The following is a 14,631-nucleotide window of genomic DNA, read 5'->3' as shown; positions in this document are numbered from 1 at the left end:
ACAAAATAAGATAAAAAATAAGACAACGACTGTTTCCTATTACTAGTTGCTGTAGAACGTGACATCCGTCTCCAGATGGGGTTGCCTGCTTTTAATACAAGACAGTCTATCACATATGTTTGACGAGTACCAAAAAGGGGGTGTCGCTGATGGGTCGATACTCTTACAAGGACACCGTGAGGGCGGGAAGGCATGCCATGTTCACGACGAACATTAGCTCAAGCACTAAAATGAGCTGAAGCTTTAGGTGGCAGTTGGTGAGACGAGCTCGAAAGGAAAAGCTATAGAGAGTAACTGCCTTTGGGCTCAGGAGTTTAGTACTCTTCCGTGTGCGTTGTGAGCTTGGCGCGTTGGTGCATCGTCCGATTCATAGTCTCCTCCTCCTCCCTCATTTTCGTAAGTAATCAATTAACCGATATTATTAGTCCTGCGCAGAAGAACGACTGTCATTTATTTTTAAGTTTGAGAGGAACTGGGCTTACCTCAGAGTTTACACAGTTCCATGTTCGTAATTCCGAATATAAAATCTATTTCAAGGACAACAGTAGGCATTTTGTAGAAGAAAAAAAAACATGGATCTTAGCAGCAAAGCTACAGTGTATGTGTTAGATTAGATGAGTGGTAAGGTCAGGTCAACCAAAAAAAATATGTGGTTAGCTGGCTAAATGCGCATATCTAGAATACTGATAGTAACTCGGTAACTCGTGATATACCGTGGTATTCCAGCATAGACAAAAAGCTTGATGTCATCCAACACAGTATGTGTCTAAATTTCACTTTTCTTTTACAAGGCTGAGTATAAGAAACCTTGTTTGTCGACAACAACATGGCTTCAATCAATAGCAATGTGTCCGAGTCAGCAGCTGCGGTCGAATTCGTACGTCCCGATTTACCAAGTCGTTGCACGTGGCACCGTAACGCTGTTCCTGCCACCTCACCTCACACGGTGAAACCTCCGTAAGTTCAATGTTACATGCAAATTGGATGCTGCAATTAAACAAATTCTAACTTTATTTATTTTTTATTAGACAGCCGCGAAAGAAGATCATGACCAATATATTAGACAATATAGGCAACACACCACTAGGTATATTTATAGATTTCTTTTGTTACGTTTCACTCTGTGTCGTTACTATATGATTTTCAATATTCCATTAGTTCGATTGAATTCTATCCCGAAAAGCTATGGGCTCAAGTGCGACATGCGTAAGCATTACATTTACTTTTTAAGTTAAACAAGAAATAACATATCAATACATTAGTTGCGAAATGCGAGTTTTTTAACGCGGGTGGGAGCGTTAAGGATCGCATTGGATTAAGGATGGTGGAAGATGCGGAAAAAGCTGGAAAAATTAAACCTGGAGACGTACTTATCGAACCGACATCTGGAAATACGGGTTGGGATAAACTCCAAGTGTGTCATGACCAGGAAGAATTCTATAAATTTGTTACATTGTTTTGCAAAAAGGGATCGGAATCGCATTGGCGGCTGCCGTGAAAGGTTATCGTTGCATTATTGTTCTACCGGAGAAAATGTCCAACGAAAAAGTAGACACACTCAAAGCGCTTGGAGCAGAGATAGTGCGAACACCAACCTCTGCCACGTTTGATTCTCCTGAAAGTCACATCTCGGTGGCCCAACGCCTAAACCGCGATATCCCAAATTCCATGATTCTTGATCAGGTATACTTAATATAGAGATTTTTCAACAAAAGTTACAATATTTATATTCTCCTCCAGTCTTTATTGCTAGATTAGAAATTATCATCTCATAAAGATATACATTTTTCAAATTATAGTACCGTAATCCTGGTAATCCCCTGGCCCACTATGACATCACGGCCGAAGAAATTTTAGATCAGTGTGATGGTCATTTAGATATGATAGTCGTAAGTGAAAAACAAATTTAATTCTTTTAATATTTCATTCAAAAAAAAATTTGTGCAAAATTTCGTCTTAGCTGTCAGCAGGAACCGGAGGTACTGCTACTGGCATTGGCCGTAAAATCAAAGAAAAACTTCCTAATTGCATAGTAATTGGTGTCGATCCCGAGGGTTCCATTCTAGCTGAACCAGCAGAACTTAATGAAACTGACAACTCTGGATTTTATGAAGTGGAGGGAATCGGATACGATTTCATTCCAACTGTTCTCGGTTTGTTTGCTAAAACGGTACGCCTATTTGGCGTTTGGTTTTAACGTATTATTTTTGTGCAGATCGTTCTGTGGTCGACAGGTGGTACAAATCTAACGATAAGGATTCGCTGACAATGTCGAGGAAGTTGATCAAAGAGGAAGGCCTTTTGTGTGGTTAGTATGATTAACCTATTTAGCAATTTCTATGCTAACTCCATCTTGTTCAGGTGGAAGCTGCGGAGCTGCTATGTCAGCAGCTGTGAAAGCCGCCCAAGAGCTTAAGGAAGGCCAGCGGTGCGTCGTCCTGCTTCCCGATGGTCTGAGAAACTACATGAGCAAATTCCTATCTGATCAGTGGATGATGGAACGTGATTTGCTTGACACATCGGGTGACGTTTCCGAAAATCATTGGTAAAGGGTCAAGTGGTTATCTATAGTCGAGTAGAATATCTGTGGGTAAAAAGCCGTTGTTGTGTCCATCATCAGGTGGTCCAACCTGAAAGTTTCTGCGCTTAATCTGCAAGCCCCTCTTTCGATCGTTCCTTCAGTTACATGCCAAGAGGCCATAGACATCATGAAAAAGGAAGGATTCGATCAGCTCCCTGTAGTGGACAAGGAAGGGTAAGACGGTTTTCGCCTTTAAGTCGAGCAGTCACACAAAACTTTTTCTGTTTAGGTCAATTAAAGGGATGGTGACACTGGGGTCTTTAATGACCCGCTTGTTGGCCAAAAAAGCCGACCCTAAGACACCAGTGGAAGATGTACTCTACGGTCAGTTCAAGCGAGTAACGCTCGGAACGCCGCTCGGAAAGGTGTCACGCATTCTGGAACGCGACCATTACTGCCTGGTCGTTCATAACCAACGTCTGTGTATGACTCACTTTTCGTAACGTATTATTACCAGAACATTTCACTAGCTTTGCTTTCTCTTTATTCCCAGCAGATACAAGTGATACAGTTGAAGAGCGCACTGTGGTGGTTGGCATTGTTACCCAGATAGATCTTCTGAATTACATCACCAGCCACATCCAGATTTAAGAAACTAAGCCAAACGAAATAATTTTTTACCGCAGAAGTCGAACCCAGCATAAGTTTCGGACCATTATTAGCACATATAATAAACGGTTACTAAACTGAAAAAAAAAAATTACTATCATGGTTGTTCCTTGAGAATGAAAATTTTCACGCATTCGTCATCTAATTGTTAGTCGTCCGTTTCTTCATTAACGAAAGGTAAGCATGCCGAAATAAGCGCCACTAGCTCTTGATCCACGAAACTGCTAGTTGTGGCATAAACGGCAGCCGCTCTCCAGTGGATAAAGGCGGAGCAATATTGGTGCAAAGCTGCAAATACGAGCCCCAAGTTAAACAACGTTTCGCTGGACGTTGAATCGATATCACGTGCCCGCAACAAACACGTTAGCGCCTAGAATTATAATAATTCTATACTTTTACACTAATTACGTTTCTTTTGCTCCAAATTATACCATGACAAATTTGTCTTTGTAGAAATAGCAGAGACCTAAATTGTTATATATGCTTGCCGATTCCATACCACGACAAACCAACTCTATGTATCGGTTTACGGCGTCCTCAATCTCATCTCGTCTCTAATAAAATAAAGTAGGGTAGCCTAATTATTGAAGCATGTTAGCAAAAGAAGCCTAAATGAGGATATACCTGATGTAAAACAGCAATTTCATTTAATGCCACGGTGTTGTTATCATCTAGCTTGATGGCTGCTGACAGAGTTTTCATTGCGTCTTCGTCGAAGTTCATATCTACACAGAGTTTACCAAAGGTGGTGTAAAGTTGACTGCTCTTAGGAAACAGTCTGTTGAGACATAAGCGTTAGATTTGCGTATGCCAACATGGTAGGTGCAATTTCTGTTGACCTTAAGGATAAACGAAAAACTTCAATCGCCTCTCCTGTTTTACTCTGACGAATTAGGCAAGCTGCTAGTAGTTTATAGATGGCTTTGCTTTTACAGATTTTGATTGCTTCTCTGCAGCTTTCCTCGGCCAAGGCATATTCTCTGAGGTTAATGTTGCAAAGAGCGAGATCATGCAAAATCATAAAATCTGGTTGTGTTATCAGGAGTTTTGCAAGCGTAAGCGCTTCGACGGCTTTCTTATATCGTCCCTGAACAATTCTAAGCTGACTGATTGTTAGAAAATAAATTTTACTTCTAATATTAATGAATTAACTTACAAATATTTGGCGATTTCTTGTAAAGTTCCTGGATTATTGGGATTCTTTGCATAACACAGCTGAAACAGCTGGGAGCTTTCTAGTATTTTCCCTTCGGCATAATATATACGTGCCTTTAAAAAAAATGTAGTAGAGAAATAATTTTAAGAGGAAGTCTTACTAATTTATTCGTGCAACATTTTTACTTGCACGTAGATAGAGTATTCATCTTGGCGATTATTACTCTTTGTTGATAAATCTTGAATGATTTTCTTACAAAACGCATAGTCGCCGCGCACAAAATGATATTCTAGCAGCCAATTCTTTTTCATTTTTTATAAAAACAGAGAAAAGGAAAAAGTCACAAAATTAGTTGTCCACCAAAGAATACGACACAATTTCGATATTCGATGTTCAAATCTTAGTTTCTTATGTTGTGAACCTGTTTCTATAGCGACCATAACGACTAACTAAACGGAAGAATATAGAATAACGGAACTGGAAATAGAGTATATTTGTGACGCGAGCGTAGAGTGAATCTTGTAGTTCACATTAAAAGAGGGCTTGTATTTTGTTCCGATTGGAATTTTTGTAAATGTAAAAATGTGTAGGGTCACAAATCACACGGTTTCAAAAGCTTCCAAAGTTGGACGGTTTCTGATTTGAGAAATCAATGCGGTTGACGATTACGACAGTAGATGGATTTTACAGGTTTCTTTACACGTTACACGGCGCTAGTGTCGCAGGCTGCTGAGTGGATGACAAGTGAAAATTGAAAATTGGGATATTCATTGACTACAAAACGAAACATTCGTTAGCAGCGTCGGTGAAACTCATAACATGGTAAACCTTAGTACTTTCCAAGAAAAATCCCAGTGTTAATTATTGTCTCTTTTTGTTTTATTCCTAGTCCATCTTATCGTACAATGGTGGTTGCGTTCTTGCAATGAAGGGGAAGGGATGCGTGGCGATTGCATCTGATCGTCGTTTTGGAGTCCAAACTTCCACTTTGGCAATGGATTTTCAAAGGATTTTTGAAATGGGTCCTCACCTTTATGTTGGTCTTCCTGGATTAGCAACAGATACTTTAACTGTTCATGAAAGGCTAAGATTTCGCCTTAATCTCTATGAACTGAGAGAAAGCCGCAAAATCAAGCCACAAACTTTTTCAGCTATGGTTTCAAATCTCTTGTATGAGAGACGCTTTGGGCCTTATTTTGTTGAGCCTGTCATCGCAGGTAATTTCTCTTGTGCTTATCATTATGCCTTTTATATTTTGATCATTAATTATCTACATAGGATTGGACCCTGTTACCTGGGAGCCATTTATTTCTGCCATGGATCTCATAGGCTGTCCTAATGTGCCTGAAGATTTTGTTGTGGCTGGCACATGTGCTGAACAACTGTTTGGTATGTGTGAGGCATTGTGGGAGCCCAATCTAGAACCTGATAGCTTGTTTGAAACAATCAGCCAAGCACTGATGAATGCATTTGACAGGGATGCTATATCTGGTTGGGGAGGTATTGTTCACGTCATGTAAGCAAATATCAAGAAATAATTAATCATATCAAAAGTATTCTAATCAGTTGAATTTTTATTTTTGTGAAATAGTGAAAAGGACAAAGTAACAACCAGGCTACTCAAAACCAGGATGGATTGACATTTTTTCTTATGTGTGTTCATGTATTTTGGAACTGATTATTACACCATTTAAAAATGTCCAGTTATAATGTGTATTGTTTGCATCAAGCCAATTACAGTGGACAGAAAAGAAGATAATCAACTTTTTAAAGACGCATCGAAAAGAGATACTTATCGGCAAAAATGTACTCGCAGTTCTATTTTTGTCCACAAATTTTCCAACCGTAAGAGTTCCCGTTCAGAATACAGTTCACACTTGTTAAACACTATTGACGTGCAGAGAGGCAACATAAATTTCACTTGTCATCGTCCTCGTCTTCTTCATCGTCATCATCGAATCCGAAACAGTTCGCCACGTCCTTACTGGTATCCTGAGCTTTAGCAACCTGAGAACTACGACGTACCCGAGGAGTGGCTTGCATGGAATCCTCTATTTCATCTAAATAGTAGAAGTTGTCAAACATCTGATATTCAAAATAAAAAATTTTTTCCTACCATCCAAAGAGGTCATGGTATTGCCTTCTCCTTCTATCAAGGAACCGTCCATTTCTGTAGCCCCCTCTACTTCCATCATGGTGGCTTCGTCTTCGTCTCCGCCTTCACCCTGGTATCAGAAAATCATACACTATGAATAGGGAAAGATTTTACATTTCATCTAGAGTCGGATAGTACCTCTAACTGGATAACTTCAAGGACAACGTATTGCTGCCCATCTTGACCTTGAACAGAGACCAATTCTTCATTGGAGTTGAGACCAAGGCTTATGTCTTCATCCTCCATATCTGTCTCTTCCCCTTCCGTAAGCCCTTCTAAACTCTGGCCATCTAATTATGGCAATGAAGCAAAAATAGAATTGAATGGAATACATCATACGGCACGTAAGAAAGTGTAACACACCCTTAATACGCTGTTTGCGAGCAGCACGGAAGGCTCGCAACTCTTGCTGAGCGGCATCTGGATCATGAAGAGCCAAATGACGAATAAGATTGCCTTTATGGCGGAAGGGTTTTCCACATTCCGGACATTCGTGCCGTTTCTCTCCAGGCGGAGGAGGCACGTAATCGGGATTGTGGTACAAGTTTTGGTGACGGCGTAATAACTGCTTTTGCCGGAAGCACTGATCGCACTGATCGCACTGATAAGGTTTCTGGTCGGTGTGAATCAGCATGTGTGATTCCAAGTGGCGTTGCGAGATCGATGCGTAAGCACAAAGGTCGCACTTAAAGCATTTTTCCCCTTCGTGAGTTTTGCTGTGCAACTGCGAGAGAGTGAGAAAAAAAGAGAGACAACATTGTAATGCAAAGCTTATCCAGCAGCCATATGAAAATATCCGGCAAACAATTAAAGATAAATTACTACATCAAAATCAGTGTCATACCTTGAAAGTATAGCGATCGGGGAAAGATTTGCCACATCTTTTGCATTTTAAGGGCTTCTCTGACGTGTGCAATTTTTGAACGTGAATTCGCAGATCAGTCTTTCGGCCACAAGTGGTTGGACACAGTTCACACTGGAAAATCGGTTTATTCCCTGTGTGGATGAGTTTATGAGCCTGTTAAAATAAAATGTGATTATCGTATGCCACTCTAATCGATAACACAAACAGGTTATTAGCACGTACCTTGAGACTGTTGGATTGCGTGAATCGTGCATGGCAAATATCGCATTCGTAAGGTTTTTCACCAGTATGTATGCGCAAATGTCGCTTCAACTTGAATGTGTCTGGGCTGGCATACGTACAGTGGGGACACTGGTACGGCCGCTCACCAGTGTGGCACCTCATATGACGTTTGAGCTTGCTTAACTCGACGGAAGCGTAGTCGCACTCGGTGCAACGATGTGGTTTCTCGTGTGTGTGACGGTAGCGTACGTGGCGAACGAGCTCTCCCGAAGTTGTGAACGAACTATGGCAATGTTTGCATCGATGTGGCTTTGTGCCCGTATGAGTGTTAACATGGTTTTGAAGTGAAGCCAAGGTCTTGAATCCTCGGTCACATACACTGCACTTGTGCGGACGCTCCTCGGAATGACATTTCATGTGCCGAGACAACAGATATCTTGATGATAAGATTAAATAATTAGAATTCAAACCCAAACTTTCTTAGAGTTAAGAAACGAAAACTTACCGCTTAGGGCTGGTGTAATTACAATAATTACACATATGCGCTTGTGAGACGGTCTGTGTAACTTTCTTCGCACCACCTTTGGTCATTCTTGGTTTGATATCTTCATCCTCGGAATCCTGACCATCGCCACTACCACCTTCTTCACCTTCGTCGAAGTCATATACAGCTAGATTTTGGTCCTCATCTTTATCTTCATCTCCATCAAAATTCTCATCATCTTCACCTTCTTCATCCTCTGATTTAAGAATTAAGAAATGAGATCATGTAAGTAGGTCAATGCAAAAAAATTGAAATTGAAATTTACCTTGTATAACTTCACCTTCAGTACCATCAAGAACCTCAGATGAAATCACAGCTTGCTCACCTCCATCCGGTTGCTGTACAATCAAAACATAGCTAACCTCACCTGAAGATGATTCTGGGGGGAGGATGGTAACCGTTTGGTAGCCACCTTCACCTTGCGCAAGCACAACTCCTTCATCTCCTGAAGTCTGCAAAAACAACACAGAAATGAATAGAACAAAAACAGTTAGACATCTTTTTATCAGGGTGGATAATAACAACACAAACTCACTCCATTGTTAGGAATAGACACCATGGTACCTCCATCTTGGGCAACAAGAGTAGCTGTACCATCTCCTCCATCAATGTCATTGCTTTGATAGTAGTACTGTCCACTCTGGTCCACAAAATAGGTGCCACCATCTTCAGGTGTATCATTAGCTTCTACATCATTTGGAACAACTGCTTCTTTGCTTGCTAGTTGGGAACCTGGTATCTGGTTTGGATCTTCAATTTCCTTGTTGAAAGTATCGAGATAATTTTGTATCTCACTTATAGATTCTTCTTCTTGCTTCAAGGCCGCCATGGATAGATCTAGCTATATAAAAAAAAGACAATGAAGTCAATCTAGTTTAGACGACAAAACGGCAGACGAAGGACGTCATCGAGCTGTAGAAAGTTGGGGCTTGGCAAAAGCAGCTTTACAACAAGTAATGGGCGGGAAATGCTAAGTCTGAACCAACGCCATATTGCCGAAATACGTCGCCATTTCCGTGGTAAAATGTTAATCAACGACACGTTTAATGGCAACAATCACGACACCGAGATTCTTCACCAACAGATTCGAAAAATAACGATTAAATTCAGTGAGATGCGCTCTCTGGCGGTCACTGAAAAGAACCGTCATTTCATGAAGAAGGAGACAGGGGGCATTGGAGTTGGGAAAATTGCGCCATATTGACAAGTGAGGCGCTGACGGCCATTGAAACCGGGGTGTCTTTCACCAAGCCGCTGTTAAACGGCCGAGTTTATCCTTGTAATAAACATCAAACTTTCTTTTTTGAGCACGAAATTGAAGTAAAATACCTCCCGTTCAAATACAGCTCGAGAAAAGTAATTAAAAACACAAGAAAGAGATATAAATGAATGAATTAAAGTGACATACCGTTGGTTCATTGGTCGAACGATGAGGGCGCGATGTTGGGAAGAATCAGAAACTTCGGACAGAACCGTTGCGGACTTGCGGCGTTGCTAGTATTTTATTTTGGCTTGGGGCTCGTGGGTAATAATCGATAGTTAACAATCGATTGTAATACTAAAACGATTTTCGTCTCACTTTGATCAATAGCAAACGTCTGCTAGCCTAAGAACATATTTTGTTTATGAAACGTTAAAAACAGATGATTGCATTGGGAACACTACCTTCCTTCAATAAACGGTAGGCTATTGAAGAATAAAAATTTTTCTTATTTTAATGAACTAAAACGAAATTAATTTGTGGTTTGTCTTGATAATTAAAGTCACTGGATGGTTGATGGCTGAGATTGCTATTCTCCAGCTTCCAATCTGGGGTGTTTACGTCGTTCAAAAACAAAACAGACAAGTTTGAATTCAGATTACGATCTGCGGTGAAAAAGGGCCCACCCAGGTTCGTCAACTATAACCAGTGGCACCTAAAGTAAAACACAAAACTTGAATTCAGGTCAGAAACATCAGCAGATGTTACATTAGAACTTTATTGATCAACATTTTTCAAATCTGTGAGTAATTACAGATATTTAAAGCTAGTCTCCTTCTAGCAGATGAATGGGAACCACAAGACACTGAAACCAAACATCTCTGGTTACAACAAGCAGTTTGTGTGCTTCAGTTGAATTCCCAATCCTAAGTGGCTTAGTACTGCTACAGTGCTGAAAATTATACTGTCCAAACCTCTTGTGTCACTAGTGTTTAAATCTAGAGATGAACTAAATGGAAAGTGTGGTAATAAAAACTTCTCAAAGTTGCTGCTGTCAAGAATGACAAGCATTGATTACTTTACATAATTCATAGGATAGTGCTTGAAATTTGAAAAAGAAATTTACATAAAATTATATAACAATGTTTGACATTTTGAGGAATTATCATGTAATCTAAAGGACAGTGCTTGAAATTTGAAAAAAAAAAAACCCTAAATGTATAGAACAATATTTGGCATTTTGACAAATTATCACGTTTTACAGGACAGTGTTTGCAATTGGAGGAATAACAAACAACAGATACAGGTGGTATTTAGAAGAATGCAGAATGAGATGGTATTTAGAACATTTAAACAATTAGTCGTTATAATATATGCATGTGGATAGTTAGATATATATTTTTTCAGTGTTCTGTCGAATAAGGAAAGACTTAATTCGTTTTGTAAACGAATACGAATAAGCAGTACAAACGAATACGAATAACGAATAAAAAGGACGTTTTATTTGCGAATATCAATATATTCGAATAACGTATAACGAATAAATTTTGATTAAAATATCCAAAGTCAGAAACCTCTGGTTGCTCCACTATGGCTTTTTTCCCTTTCAGAAAAGAGGTACCCTCTTGCAAGGAACACTATACGAAAAATCGAGGATTTTAGGGCGGAGCGTAAGAGTAATTTTCCGCCTGGTGCGAGCGTTATCTGGCTGGCTACAAACATAGCCCACTGGATGTAGCAATTTCTGTTTCCAGATCACATTTCTTGTGAACCCGGGGCACAACAATATTGAAAACCCATGACAGCCCTACAGAAAAGATTTTTTTAAAAATACAAGAAATGTAATCTGGAAACAGAAATTGCTACACATACTAACCAAGATACGTAGCAATTAACTAAAACAAAAAAAAAAAATTAAAAAAAAATAGAACACTGATTCACAAAATCCACTTTGTATTGGGAAATAACACTTTCAGCCAATACAGACAACGCAAAATATGACATAAACAGCCAGAGAAAATAGCGGACATCGAAACAATTGACACGCGAAACCGCGATGTGAATTGCCTCTATTACCGTACCTAGTTTTTGCGAAAACTAGGTAAATAACCTAGTAATACCTAGTAAAAAAAAAAAACTAGGTTGCCACCACTAGACGCGCTGAAGTCCATTCATAAACTAGGTATGGTTAAATTCGTCTAATTAAGACAAATCTTTCCATGCTAATTATAAGTTTCTATCTAAAAGTTAGGGATATTAGGATACTGCCAATAATCCATTTATTGTTAGGTCTCAGCTTCCAAAGCCTTTAGCATGGTCTATAAACTAGAGGTCTACGAACTATCGTCTGCTCGCAATTTTGTCTTCTATTTTTTGAAACTAAAATCTGGGCATCCGCTAGATGCGCTGACTACCCGGATCAGTCATAACATTTCATTGTTAAGACCGGTTGAGACCATGGTTAAGCAGTAACAACAATGAATAACTGTGGGAAAATGATAAAGTTTCGTAGTTTTTAATAAAAAAAAAATAAGTGTCTCGTTTTAAATTATTTTCAGGAGAATGAATTAGTTGAACTTCACAGAAAAAGTGACAAAGTTTCAAAGTGTATCATTTTTAAAAAGTAAGTTTCTAGTTTTTAATTATTTTCTGATAAGTCAACAAGTTAACTTGATGGTAACATCGACGACCAAGAGAGGATGCATATCCTTACAAGCTACAAAATTGCATGTTGAAAAGTTTGAAAGAGAACGTTAACAGATCCGCAAAAATAAGGAACAACCTAAAGGACCAATCTCTTGAAAGGGCTCATTTTTGCAGCTAGAAGCGAAATGGTTTTCTGGGAGATGATCTTGATCGGGTGCAATCCAATGCAACGTACTACAACTTTAGGTACCTTATATTTACCAGAAAAGATGAGATCAATTGTGACAAGTGCCTCGCTTCGCTTACGTCCGAAAAAAGTGAGCTACCCAGTGAATTTTACGCGGCACACATTAACACCCTTAAGAGCAAAGGATTCCTCCGTTTCGCCTCACTCGGCTTTTATTACACCATCGCCAAGGTGGAGAGTATTCTTCAAAAGCACCTAAAATCAGAGGAAGCCTACATCAAGGGTTCTTTTAAGCTAGTTATCAAGAAATTTTTCTGACAGCGTTAGTCTTCTTTCCATATGCTGCGAGGTGCATCGAGCTGAATTTGTATCTTTTCTGATCTATGAATATATTACATCATTAAAAATTTTAAAATATAAGGACAATATGCCCCATCAGAGGGGCATGTTGCCCACTCTATGCGGGTATGATGGCCTATGCTTTTCTTATAGGCTTAATTGCCTAGTGATAGCAATTAAATCAGAATGTAAAAAAAAAAGAACACGACTTCAATTGTTTATTCTTGGCAAGAAATGCTAACGACGAGAACCGGATATAAAAAACCAAAACAAATGTACATCACAGAAACCAATTTAAGAACATTCTAAACATAAAAAACGTGTTTTCTTAGACACACAACTGACGTGGGTCCACAAAAGACACTTTAAACATTGCATCCAACTTTAACCGGGTCTACCCTCTTTAAATAATTCTTGGCACATGATACAAACTACTATGGCATTTTCACTTGGGATATTTTCTTTAGTTGAAGATTTTGCACGTTTTGGTTTATTTTGCATGGTTGTCCACATTTTTGGTTTGAGTATGCACACTTCTTATCCGGTTTCTTCGGTTTATGCTTTTCGCTTAATCTTCTCCTCACATTTGACAAGTTGTTTTTTGTAGCCGCCTTAGATATCTGCTCCCAAACAGCACACTGACGTCTTTAAAGGATATTTATTCATCCTAACGGCACCACTAGGATTTCTGTATTCTGTCCTGAAATCCTACAATGACGACTTAAAGACGATTTTAACAGGTGTTGATGACCGGCAAAAACTGCTCTAATACACGCATTTTTATGGTCACCAAAACTCTCATTTTGGCGTTCACTGGGACGACTTTTTTCTCTATAAAAAAATTCAAATAGTAGTTTTCTACCATCGGATTCAAACACGGCTCTCCCGAATGATAGTCGAGTTGTCTACCATATACGCAACATTCCTTTGTTTTAGATTTTTTAGACTGAAATAAAATACAGTGAAATAGTTTTGGCTTCCATCATTACGAAATGAATTTTTGGATAAATTTTAGCATTTAACAAATCTACACCTTGCGCTCTTTGACCAAGATACCAGAAGAGAAACTTAACTATTATGAGTTTCGATCACTGGACTCCCGCATCATAGACTGAGCTTCTTCTTCTTAACCAATCACTACGTATTGAAAAAGAAATTCTGGATTATTATTTGATGTGGTGTACGTAATTCTTACAAAATTGAATCCCAACGCTACACTGTTAATTGTGGAAACGTGGATTTTAAAGAAATGGATCAAAATAAGACGTCTTCTGAGGGACGCAATTTATTTTTTAAAATGTTAGAACAAAATTTCAGAGAAGAGTTTTGACAGTTTAATACTCGAGTAGAGTGTATATTTTGACTCCTGATTAGCATAGGAGATAAGTTGAATGAGACTTCCCAAAGCACAAGAATTCAATTTCACACAGTACTACAATAACACTTGAACTCTGTCAGAGATACCACACAGACCGGACGTATCTTCCAACTAATCTGCATCAACGTCGAGAGCCGCAGCGTCATCACTCAGACGTTGTCTTCCATGTTTTTCTCAGAAAATCATAACGCTTCCATCTAGTGCTGAATGAGTTCAACACAAACATCAACACTCTCTCTCATTCAGAACTAAGATAATTTCACCACCAAAAATGAACACACAAAAAAAAAAAATAGTTGAAGATTAATTTTTAAGATAGAATGATAAATCCAAGTGTTTCATAGTGCAAACAAGAATAGAAACTTTGATTTAAAAATAGAATTCAGTTTACACTAAATTCTCAATCGGCACAGCAACAAGACCAATCCCCTTTAGAAATTTTTCGTGAGTATCGCCATCAATAGCTTTAGTTAGCGCATCTGCCGATTGAAGTTTAGTCCCCACGTACACCACACAAATAGTTTTGTTCAGTACTAATTCTCTAATGTAGTGGTAACGTACTTCAATGTGCTTGGCACCTTTGTGAGCAAGAGGATTAGAACAAAGACCAATAGCACACTGGTTATCCACTTTGATCAGAGTCGGTTCCAGTTGAACAGTGCCTAGATTTTCCATTAATCTCCGGATAGACACCACTTCTCTTGAGCAATCACTAGCAGCAATATATTCCGATTGCATGGTAGACGTG

The 14,631-nt window shown here is 39.0% G+C and overlaps 4 protein-coding genes and 1 long non-coding RNA gene across 8 annotated transcripts; 3 read left to right on the top strand and 2 right to left on the bottom strand.

Moving 5' to 3' along the window:
* The first annotated feature begins 220 nt into the window (after window positions 1–220).
* Window positions 221–3,281, top strand: LOC116930449 (cystathionine beta-synthase). Of its 2 annotated transcripts, none has more exons than XM_032937862.2 (13): window positions 221–396; window positions 792–957; window positions 1,029–1,087; window positions 1,159–1,206; window positions 1,263–1,397; window positions 1,469–1,683; window positions 1,800–1,889; window positions 1,961–2,153; window positions 2,216–2,308; window positions 2,362–2,545; window positions 2,621–2,755; window positions 2,811–3,004; window positions 3,078–3,281. In XM_032937862.2, exons 2-13 carry the CDS (start codon window positions 827–829, stop codon window positions 3,170–3,172), a joined length of 1,572 nt encoding a protein of 523 aa, XP_032793753.2. In that variant the 5' UTR covers window positions 221–396; window positions 792–826; the 3' UTR covers window positions 3,173–3,281. The 2 variants fall into 2 exon arrangements, with proteins under 2 accessions (XP_032793753.2, XP_032793752.2); XM_032937861.2 differs by having other exon boundaries at window positions 3,075–3,281.
* LOC116930450 (Bardet-Biedl syndrome 4 protein) lies at window positions 3,128–4,925 on the bottom strand. Its single transcript, XM_032937863.2, has 6 exons — window positions 4,532–4,925; window positions 4,347–4,459; window positions 4,030–4,287; window positions 3,815–3,968; window positions 3,622–3,744; window positions 3,128–3,560 (listed from the first exon to the last, which is right to left on the bottom strand). Exons 1-6 carry the CDS (start codon window positions 4,655–4,657, stop codon window positions 3,339–3,341), a joined length of 996 nt encoding a protein of 331 aa, XP_032793754.2. The 5' UTR covers window positions 4,658–4,925; the 3' UTR covers window positions 3,128–3,338.
* An 85-nt stretch (window positions 4,926–5,010) lies between these two features.
* LOC116930451 (proteasome subunit beta type-3) lies at window positions 5,011–6,045 on the top strand. The gene is made up of 4 exons (XM_032937865.2): window positions 5,011–5,168; window positions 5,236–5,563; window positions 5,625–5,862; window positions 5,938–6,045. The coding sequence occupies exons 1-4, from the start codon at window positions 5,166–5,168 to the stop codon at window positions 5,984–5,986; spliced, it is 618 nt and encodes a 205-aa protein (XP_032793756.2). The 5' UTR covers window positions 5,011–5,165; the 3' UTR covers window positions 5,987–6,045.
* On the bottom strand, window positions 6,046–9,557 carry LOC123476007 (transcriptional repressor CTCF-like). 3 transcript variants are annotated; one of them, XM_045179333.1, is made up of 10 exons: window positions 9,541–9,557; window positions 8,668–8,969; window positions 8,398–8,584; window positions 8,094–8,328; window positions 7,589–8,024; window positions 7,346–7,519; window positions 6,865–7,225; window positions 6,640–6,791; window positions 6,463–6,571; window positions 6,046–6,406 (listed from the first exon to the last, which is right to left on the bottom strand). In XM_045179333.1, exons 2-10 carry the CDS (start codon window positions 8,959–8,961, stop codon window positions 6,264–6,266), a joined length of 2,091 nt encoding a protein of 696 aa, XP_045035268.1. In that variant the 5' UTR covers window positions 8,962–8,969; window positions 9,541–9,557; the 3' UTR covers window positions 6,046–6,263. The 3 variants fall into 3 exon arrangements, with proteins under 3 accessions (XP_045035268.1, XP_045035267.1, XP_045035269.1); XM_045179332.1 differs by lacking the exon at window positions 9,541–9,557 and having other exon boundaries at window positions 8,668–9,201; XM_045179334.1 differs by lacking the exon at window positions 9,541–9,557 and having other exon boundaries at window positions 8,094–8,325; window positions 8,668–9,201.
* A 125-nt stretch (window positions 9,558–9,682) lies between these two features.
* On the top strand, window positions 9,683–10,380 carry LOC123476008. Its single transcript, XR_006651578.1, has 3 exons — window positions 9,683–9,813; window positions 9,896–10,077; window positions 10,150–10,380. It is a non-coding gene; the product is annotated as an uncharacterized LOC123476008 (long non-coding RNA).
* Window positions 10,381–14,631: the final 4,251 nt, after the last annotated feature.

Source organism: Daphnia magna, linkage group LG9 (genome assembly GCF_020631705.1).
Source record: "Daphnia magna isolate NIES linkage group LG9, ASM2063170v1.1, whole genome shotgun sequence".
Lineage (NCBI taxonomy): Eukaryota > Metazoa > Arthropoda > Branchiopoda > Diplostraca > Daphniidae > Daphnia > Daphnia magna.
The sequence above is the reverse complement of the archived record's forward strand: the minus strand, read 5'-3'. Positions and strand labels throughout refer to the sequence as shown.